The sequence below is a fragment of the Vulpes vulpes genome, chromosome 1 (genome assembly GCF_048418805.1).
Source record: "Vulpes vulpes isolate BD-2025 chromosome 1, VulVul3, whole genome shotgun sequence".
Lineage (NCBI taxonomy): Eukaryota > Metazoa > Chordata > Mammalia > Carnivora > Canidae > Vulpes > Vulpes vulpes.
In genome coordinates this window covers 126645657-126655256 of record NC_132780.1, presented here as the reverse complement: position 1 = coordinate 126655256, position 9600 = coordinate 126645657, and the positions used below count along the sequence as shown (strand labels likewise).

The window sequence follows — 9600 nt, the reverse complement described above, 5'->3', positions numbered from 1 at the left end:
TTTAATAAAACTACCATTTTGCACCAAAGACGTCTCAATAATTCTTTCTTGGTCCTTGACTCTGGACCTCACCCCACCAAACCTCACCTATATTCCAAAACTACATCATTCTTCTATCAATGGATACTTGCGCTGCTTCCATAATTTGGCTCTTGTAAATAATGCTGCAATAACTATAGGGGTGCATGTATCCCCTTGATGTTTTTAGGTTTTGTTTTGTTTTTTTTTGGTAAATACCATTACAGGGCCTTCGAGTAGTTCCAATGTTAATTTTTTGAGGAACTCCCATACTGTTTTCCAGTGGCTGCACCAATGGATGTCGATTCTTTAATTTGGATTTTCACGGGTTTCCTCCTGACCTTGGTCGCCTAAGCCCATTTCTTCAAATGGTTAAAAAAAGATTTTCACCTGGATTCTAGCATTGTTTTTTTTTTTTAAGATCCCAGCAACCAAGGAAAGGGAAAAGAGACTCAGCCCGTCCACTGTCCAAATGTCAAGGCGGCCCCTCCATCCCATTCCTCCATCTCACTTTTTCCTGTGCACATCCCCTAAGATGCGCTGATGCTTCTGTTTATAAGATTTATTTTTCCCTGGGGAGAGATTTTAAAGAATCCGGGGGGGCAAGGTGAAGAGCGGTGTGCAAACCCCGTGTTAGTTCCTCTCCTACATCGCAGAATTAGGTAAAGAGCGGGAGCCCCAAACCTGAAAAGGGATTTGCATTTTATTTTTTTCTTTATCTTTTATCTCCCCCGCCCCTGATTTGCATTTTTATTTTATTTTATTTGTTTTGTTTTTAAGACTTTATTCATGAGAGACAGAGAAAGAGAGGCAAAGACACAGGCAGAGGGAGAAGCAGGCTCCAGGAGCCTGATGCGGGACTCGATCCTGGGACTCCAGGATCATGCCCTGGGCGCTAAACCACTGAGCCACCCAGGAATCCCCATGATTTGCATTTTTAAAGGACGGTTCTGTGTCCCTCGGGGCTCTGACCTGGGAAGCCCTTTCTTTCTCTGTAACCCTTTTATGGCCCTGCAGCTTTTCTCCTTTGCAGCTGTTTGTAAACTTGCCTGTCTCCCTCCAAGGGCTGTAAATTGCCGCCCAGAGGCGGGGAGAAGGTGTAAGTGTTGGTAGGAGCTTAAGAACCCTGTTTCATCTGTTCCGCACTGCACACCTCCGTGATAACGATGCTGGGGACGAGCATCCAGGCCCGTCTGCCATGTCCCCCTAATTCCCCCACTAGCTTCTGCTTCCCCTTGCGTTCCTTCATGCGTCCAGCACCGCGCCGAGCCCCGCGCCAGGCCCGCTTCTGCACACCCTGAACACAATTTTGCATTTTGCTTCTCACTCTTTCTTCCTTGGGGCTTATCCCAAGGTACTCCCGCGGCTGCAAAGCAATGGCTCACAGCACGGTGCTAGGGGCTCCCCTACTCCTCCAGCAAAGATGCACACTCAAGGCATTATTTCCGCGTCCGGCCTCCCACACTCAGGACCGAGCGCCCACGCCATCGGCCTCGGCGCTGCAGGGCCTGGAGGTCGGTCAAGGTTGGGCTGCGGGCGCGGGCAGCAGCTCGCGGCACCTGCAGCCTTGGCGCCTTTTCCGCTCGGCCCCGCCCCCCGCGCAGGCCCCGCCCCGCGCAGGCCCCGCCCCCACGCAGGCCCCGCCCACGCGCAGGCCGGTCCGCTGCGTGCGCGCCGTCGCCCCCGGCAGCCCATTCCCTGGGCACCTCTGGGGCTACGTGCGGCAGGAAGTGACGCAAGCCTGGAAGGGGGTCGGAGGGGGCGGGGCCGCGCTATAAAAGGGCGGTCGGGGGCGGCCGGCCCGCAGAGAGCGTCAGCTTCGTCCGGGGACGGCGGCGGCGGCCGGAGCGGGGGCCCGAGTGAGTGACGCGCCGCGCTCGCGTGCCCGGGCCTCGCGGCGGCTGCAGCGGGGGCGGCGGGCTGGAGCGGGCCGCGGGCTGCAGGTGCAGCGGGCTGGGGCTGGGGCTGGGCGCTGCGTGCGGAGGCCGACCCCGGCGCGCCCCCTGCTTCCTCGGGGGCGGCGGCCCCCACGGCCGCTCTGCGCCCCGCACCCTGCCTCTGCCCCCGGAGGCCTCCCGGACCCCCGTCGCCACCCGCTCGTCCTCAAAGGACGCGGGGGGGCCCCGTGGGACGGCCCGGGCCGCGTGGAGCCGAGCACGTGGCCGGTGCGGGAAGTGAACCCAGGGAGCTGTCGGGGTGCACGGGGTGACCTTGAGCTGCCAGCCCCGCGAGCCCTGCGGCGGCGGAGCCTGCCCGGGCCGCGACCTGCTGTCCCGGGAGCCCGGGGCGGGTGCTGCGAGCCGCGTGCGTGAACCCCGCGCATCGCGGCCCCCCAGGTCGCGTGGGGGCTCCCCGGTTTTCCTCCAGGCACAGGCCGCCTGGACGCCGCAGGTGCCGGCTTGCAGCGCGTTCCGACTGCTCGCTGTAGGGCGGGGGGTGCAGCCGGGGCACCTCGGTTGGTGGAAGCTGTAGTCCAGAGGCCGAGTCACCACCGGGTGGGCGCTGGCTTCTGCTTTGGGGAAAGCTGCTCTGGGGCTGAGGGGCCGTGCTGCGTTGACAGCTGCCTTACAGGCCCCATTGTGCGGCTGTTCCTCCAGGACGGCTCCTGCAGATGGCAGGCCTAGGGGAGTAAGGAAGAGCCTATTCTGTGACTTTATTTTTTGCTTTTAGAATATATTTATTTATTCACGAGACACACAAACAGAGGAAGAGAGACACAGGCAGAGGGAGAAGCAGGCTCCATGCAGGGAGCCTGATGCAGGGCTCGATTTCAGGTCCCCAGGATCACGCCCTGGGCTGAAGGCAGCAGCAAACCACTGAGCCACCAGGGCTGCCCTATCCCCCCCCCCCCCCCCCTCATTAACAGTTTTCTCTCTACTCCCAGCGACCTTGGGTAGACCGGGGAACTTCATTGCTTCTGCTTCCCTCCCTGCAGAGGGGGTGGGGTAAGAGAATTGAAGCGGTTAATAATTGTCCTCTTCCCGTGTTTGGATACCTGACACCTTTATTCTGAGCTTTAGAAAGGAGTTGGAAGAGTAGATGCTGATTCAGTTGCCACTGAGCTGTGTGTGTTTGGGGGGGGGGGGGGGGGGGTTGACCTTATTGACCGATATTTAAGGTGATTTCCAGAAGTTAGTTTTGTATTGCAAAAAAAAAAAAAGTCAGGTTTAGGCTCTCTACAGTACTTGTTGGCCGTGCTGGGTTTTTTTTTTTTCTTCTTCTTAGTTTTGGGTTGTAATGAACTCAATATACTTCGCAAGAAGATGTAGAATTTAAAAGTTTTGATGCCAATAAGAAATTTCTTCCAAAAATTTACATACAGCACGGCACCCTTTTCACTTTGCTCTGCTGGAATGTCTTTTGTTGAAGTGGTGTGCTGAAGATTGTTGGGTAGGGACAGCTCCCTCTGCCATAAGTTGTGGCGGTTATTTGCCCCTGATACTGTACTTCTCTCTCTGTAGTCGTGGAGCAAAGTTTCCCAGTGAAACTTGAATCAGACAGCAATGAAACCTGGTCAGGAATGATCCTCTGAGACCTTTTGGGACTCTTCCCTGTGTGTGCCTTTGTGCACTCGTCTCACATGAGCACCGCGCAGGGACTTCCTTGGAGTCGGGCAGTCTTCTTACAGAAAGCCCAATAGGAAGGAAGATTCTCCTTGTTTTACTCCGCGGCCTCTTCATTTTTAATTTTTTTTTAAAGATTTATTTATTGGGGGGGGGAGGGGCAGAAGGAGAGACTTTTCAAGCTGACTCCCTGCTGAGCCCTGAGCCTGTCCCTGGCTCAGTTTCTCCACTCAGGAGATCGCGACCTGAGCCGAAACTAAAAGCCAGATGCTTAAGCGATTGAGCCACCCCACCACCTTTTCATTTTAGACCCTTAAAACTAGGAGGGATCTCGACCATCTCTTTAAGTCCTGGGTGTGCACGATTATGTGTCCTTATGTGTCCGGAGGGCCCTGCAGGAGTTTTGCAAATTCATGTAACCTTTTCATTTTCACCTGCAAATGAATAGGGAAACAGTTTGCAAAAAGGGTGTCCGTAATCAGTTGCTTAAGATCTTGGAGCCCTACCAGGTAGCCTTTAAAAGTTCTGCTTTTTTCTTTCTTTTTTTTTTTTTTTTAAAGATTCTTATTTGAGAGAGCCCACAGGAGTGGGGCAAGGGGCAGAAGGGAAGGGAGGAATCTGAAGCCAACTCTGCGTGGAGCTCAGAGCTCTGTGCTGCTGGATGCCTGTCAGGATCCCGTGACCTTGAGATCCTGACCTTAGCCTAAACCAAGTGTTGGAGGCCCAACCAACTGAGCCACACAGGCGCCCCTAAAATTTTTCTACGTTTTAAAATTTCCCTACTATCCATGCCTTGCCCGGTGATTCCAGGATAAACCAGAATACTGGCAGGAATGGGGGAAGATTCCAGGTCCAAGGTTTTCATGCTTTATATATATATATTTATTTAAGATTTTATTTATTCATGAGAGACACAGAGAGAGGCAGAGACACAGGCAGAGGGAGAAGCAGGCCCCACGCAGGGAGCCCGACCTGGGATTTGATCCCGGGTCTCCAGGGTCACACCCTGGGCTGAAGGCAGCACTAAACCGCTGAGCCACCCAGGCTGCCCCTCTAATTATATTTTTTAATGTAATTTCCAAATGATATGTAAAGTGAACTTCATATACATTAAGCATGCTTCAATACTGTTAAGAAATAAAATATCTTAAAAAAATAAAATATCTTTATTCTTAATTATTTTTTGTAAATTCCATGTCAAATATAGGGTAGGGAAATCCGCCAGAGAAGGTTTCATAAAAACGTTCCCTGAGCTGAGTCAGGAAGAAAGAAGTTCACAAGGAAAGACTGTTAGTAGAGGTGGGAGCTAGTTTCTGTCCCATTTTGGAGAAAGTAGCGGGCAGCGGTTATTAGGTAGTGATGTTCTCCAGAACAGAACCTCAAAAGCAGGAAGAAGAACTTAAACATATGTGAACCTTTATTTTCATTATTAATGTGAGAAACTGAATAGGTTTTCCAGTTATGATTGAGCAAATGTATACAAGGTGCTAATGTGCATAAGAATCAAGGAAGGTGATATTCGGTTTGTCTCTTGGTAACAGATGATCAGCAGTGGTGGTAGTGACACAGTGAAATAAGTCAGAAAAGTTGTTGGCTTTTAGATGCTGTCTTAACAGAACTGCCTGTTTATAGACAGTTATAACTGGTATGGAAAGTTTCTCCCACACTTTTAGAGCATGTAAATTAGAGTGATTTCAGTCGGAAGAAAATTTATTAAGGGGTTCTTTTGAATACAGAGCTTTACTGCGTGTGAGGTCATTTTGAAAGAATGATTCAAATTTGTTATATAAAACTTGAGGGATAACTTTTATAGGTATAGAATTATGTTCTTCCTAGATGTGGGGTTAAATTATGAGGTTAAAATGGGAATTTCCTAGGTCAGTTTTTTCCTCTGATTTGATTTCTTTTATGTTATAATCTTAATTTTGTGTCTGGCTATTGAAATAGAAATAACATACTAGTTCTTTCAGTAAACTAGTATTTAGAGCTTCATTATACAAAATCATAATTACATTCTTTTTTTTTCATAATTACATTCTATTTATATCTTTGTTTATGCAGACTTGCAATCACTAAATCTCATCATTTATTTAAATCCTTAGATCATTTATTTAAAAGCGTCACTTTAGTCTAAAAATTAAAACTAGAAACCTTGAGGAATGGCTGGTTCAGATGAATATTAAACTTCTAAGCTGCTTTTTCCTAGAAAAGGATGATTAAAATTGGTTCAGGGTGGAGTCTTCTAGTTCTGGTTTTAGTGATTGGGTTTGTACGGTTCTGGTGCAGGGATAGTGATAAACTTGGACACCAGATAGGGCAGGAGACTGTGCTTCTAAGATGATGTCTTGTTTCTTAGCTCTAGTCTTTAAAGCTTGGGGGTTAAATTTTTGTTGTTGTTAAATGGTTTTGATAGGAGACTTCTTTTTTAACGATTTTATTTATTTGAGAGAGAGTGCAAGCATGAGCACCGAGAGGTAGAAGCCGACTCCCTGCTGAGCAGAGAGCCCAATGCAGGGTTCTGTCCCAGGAACATGACCTGAGCCACCCAGGCACCCTCATTAGGAGGCTTTTCTAACGCCAGTTTATATGATGTCTTTTACAGTCTGTGTATACTTAGTTTGCTTTATGCCATGTGGATGTTAAATGCGCTGTAAGTGTACACAATTGTTAGTACAGAAAAAGCCTTAAAATAGTAAGAAATAAGTGACCAAAAAAAAAAAGAAATAAGTGACCACTCTATATGTCTCAATATATCAGTTTCAAACATCTAGATGCACTCAAACCAAATTCATTAGAAAAATCCAGATTTCAGCTAATACCTATGCTTTAACTTAATATAGGACTCTGTTGGTTACAGAGGTATTTTTTGCTTTTAAAATCGTAGTCAGGGCGCCTGGCTGGCTCATTCTGTAGAGTGTGTGATTCTTGATTTCAGGGTTGTAAATTCAAGCCCCACATTGGGTGTAGAGATTACTTGAAAATAAGAAAAACTTTTAAAATGGTTGTCATTTATTTTAAAATTTATTTAATTGATGTATTGATGTATAGTTGACATACAATATTATACTAGCTTTGGGCATAACAACGGTGATTCAGAGGTTAAGATTAATTTCTTAAATTTCTGGAGATGAGAACACTTTTTTTTTTTTTTTTTTTTTTTTTTTTGAGAACACAATTTTTATAATCCAGTAACTTACTGAACTTCAGTTTTGGATTATCAGTTTTCAGCCTGGAACAAGACATTTGACATTTCAGATAGTTGACCTTCTCCTAAAACCACATACTGAGTTTTTCTTTTTGTCCATTGTTTTTGCATCAAAGATCTATCATTTGTAAGAACTTCATTTAATCAGAAGGATCGGGTTTTCACTTTTATTGGAGATGCTTTGTTACTGGTCTTTGTTGCATGACCATTCTTGGCTTACTTATACTTTATTTCTTTTTTCCAGTGCTTGTCTATTGTTTTTTTGTATTTGTCTCTTTGACTATTATATTAAGTTACTTAAATCTATTAATGTGGATGATGTTCTGATTAGTTTTCCACATTTTAAAAAAAGATTTATTTATTTTAGAGGGGGAGGGAGGGGAGGGACAAAGGGATAGGAAGAGAATCTCAAGCAGACTCCTCGCTGAATGTGGAGCCTGCCACAGAGCTCCATCCCACAACCCTGAGATCATGACCTGAGCCAAAACCAAAAGTTACATGCTTAACTGACTGAGCCACCCGGGCGGCTGGGTGGTTTAGCCCACATTTTTTATTTTGAAAAATTCAAGCCTATAGGGAAAATTGAGATAATAGTAGTACAATATATATCCCTGTATCCTTTACTCTGATTCACCAATTAACAGTTGGCACATTTTCTTTTTTCTTTTCTTTCCTTTTCTTTTCTTTTCTTTTTTCTTTTTTCTTTTCTTTTCTTTTCTTCTTTCTTTTTCCTTCCTTCCTTCCTTCCTTCCTTCCTTCCTTCCTTCCTTCCTTCCTTCCTTCCTTCCTTCCTCTCTTTCTTTCTTTCTTTCTTTCTTTGAGACAACCGATAGAGGCAGAGACATAAAGGGAGAAGCAAGCTCCCTGCAGGGAGCCCAATGTGGGACTCCATCCCAGGACTTGGGATAAGGACCTGAGCAGAAGGCAGATGTTTAACTACTGAGCCACCCAGGCGCCCCTGCTTTATTTCTTATACACTTTTAAAAACTGAGCTGTAGAAGTTACAATACTGGGACGCCTGGGTGGCTTCAGCGGTTGAGCATCTGCCTTCATGCTCAGGGCTTGATCCTGGGATTTGGGGTCGAGTCCCACATCGGGATCCCTGCAGGGAGCCTGCTTCTCCCTCTGCCTGTGTCTCTGCCTCTCTTTCTGTGTCTCTCATGAATAAATAAATAAAATACTTTTTTTAAAAAAGTAAACTTGTTATGTATAACCTGGTGTGGTGATGAAAAGCCCTCACTTATCTGATACACTGGTATCTATCTCATATTAATTTTCTGTTTTAACACTAGGCTCTTCTGTGTGGCACCTCAGAATGATGGATCAAGCCAGATCAGCATTCTCTACCTTGGTAAGATATTTAAAGTTGTATTTCTGGTTGCCAGTTTGTGAGAATATGAAGAATACAAGTATGACTCACCCAGTAAACATGAAATATTATTCAAAACTATCAGAGTATTTGTTTATGTTGAAGTGGTGGTCTTGAGATGTAATGGATCCCACAAAGGAAGGATGTATTCAGTCTTGAGTGAGTTAACTTGGAAAATCTTGAGGAACTTTCAGGATATTTTGGGTGTGATGGGAGGACAGCCAAATAGATAAGAGGAACTAAAGAAAGCACTGATCAAAATGTATACCTATGTAAATAGACATACATAACAGACGCCCTGAATGAAAATGCTGAATGAGATGAAGAAGGCCAATGTGTGCTCTAGCCCTCATCTGCCATGGACGGAACTGGGTATAGGGAAGAAGGTTGCTTTGAAAGAGGAACTTTTTTCCTTAAGAATATATAGCAAGTCCTAGTATTGGCCTAATAATAAGTATAGTACCTAATCAAACTTTTTCTTTTTTTTAAGATTTTATTTGTTCGTTCATGAGAGACACACAGAGAGGCAGAGACACAGGCAGAGGGAGAAGCAGGATCAATGTGGGACTAGAGGGCAGCCCTGGTTGCTCAGTGGTTTAGCACTGTCTGCAGCCCAGGGCGTGATCCTAGAGACCCAGGATCGAGTCCCACATCAGGCTCCCTGCATGGAGTCGGCTTCTCCCTCTGCCTGTGTCTCTGCTTCTCTCTCTCCTTTCTGTGTATTCTCATGAATAAATAAATAAGATCTTTAAAAAAAGAAAAATGTGGGACTAGATCTCAGGGCCCCAGGATCATGACCTGAGTCAAAGGCAGACGCTCAACCACTGACTGAGCTACTGAGCTACCCAGGCATCCCCTAATCAAACTCTTTGTAAATGTTCCTCATCCCTTTCTTTTCTTTCATAATGCTTTCTTTCTTTTTTTTTCTCCAAATCTCAGTTTGGTGGAGAACCATTGTCCTATACCCGGTTTAGTCTGGCACGGCAAGTAGACGGTGATAACAGCCATGTGGAGATGAAACTAGCTGCAGATGAAGAAGAAAATGTTGACAATAACGTGAGGGGTAATCATGCCAGTGTCCAAAAACCAAAAAGGTGTAATGGATTTATCTGCTATGGGACTATTGCTGTAGTCCTCTTTTTCCTGATTGGTAAGAGCGCCATTCAAAACTTCGTGTTCCTTGTCACCGACTCTAGAAAGTCTGTTAATTTAGCCAAGCCAGTGTTTATTTTGTACCTTTTTATGTGCCATTATGCTAGGCACTAGAAATATAATGATGACTAAGATTCTAGGCCTGCCTTGAGTTTAGCCTGGTGGGCAGAGAGAGAGACATGAATCATTTCATTGTAATGTGCAAATGTTATACTAGAAATACACACAGGATATTTGTAGCATAGAAGCTTGCCCTAAGGGTTCAAGGAAGGCTTCTGGGAAGAAAAGTTACC

At 45.9% G+C, this 9600-nt stretch overlaps 1 protein-coding gene across 2 annotated transcripts in view; it reads left to right on the top strand.

The window, feature by feature from the left end:
* Nucleotides 1-1794: 1794 nt before the first annotated feature.
* Nucleotides 1795-9600, top strand: part of TFRC (transferrin receptor) — a 30565-nt gene continuing 22759 nt past the window's right edge. Inside the window, exons 1-3 of one of the 2 annotated variants that reach the window (XM_072725765.1) lie at nucleotides 1795-1877; nucleotides 8079-8137; nucleotides 9095-9305. In XM_072725765.1, coding sequence (XP_072581866.1) covers nucleotides 8102-8137; nucleotides 9095-9305 — 247 coding nt within the window. In that variant the 5' untranslated portion in view covers nucleotides 1795-1877; nucleotides 8079-8101. Of the gene's footprint in view, nucleotides 1962-8078; nucleotides 8138-9094; nucleotides 9306-9600 lie in introns of both variants that reach the window. The other variant, XM_072725759.1, reaches the window with a different exon arrangement.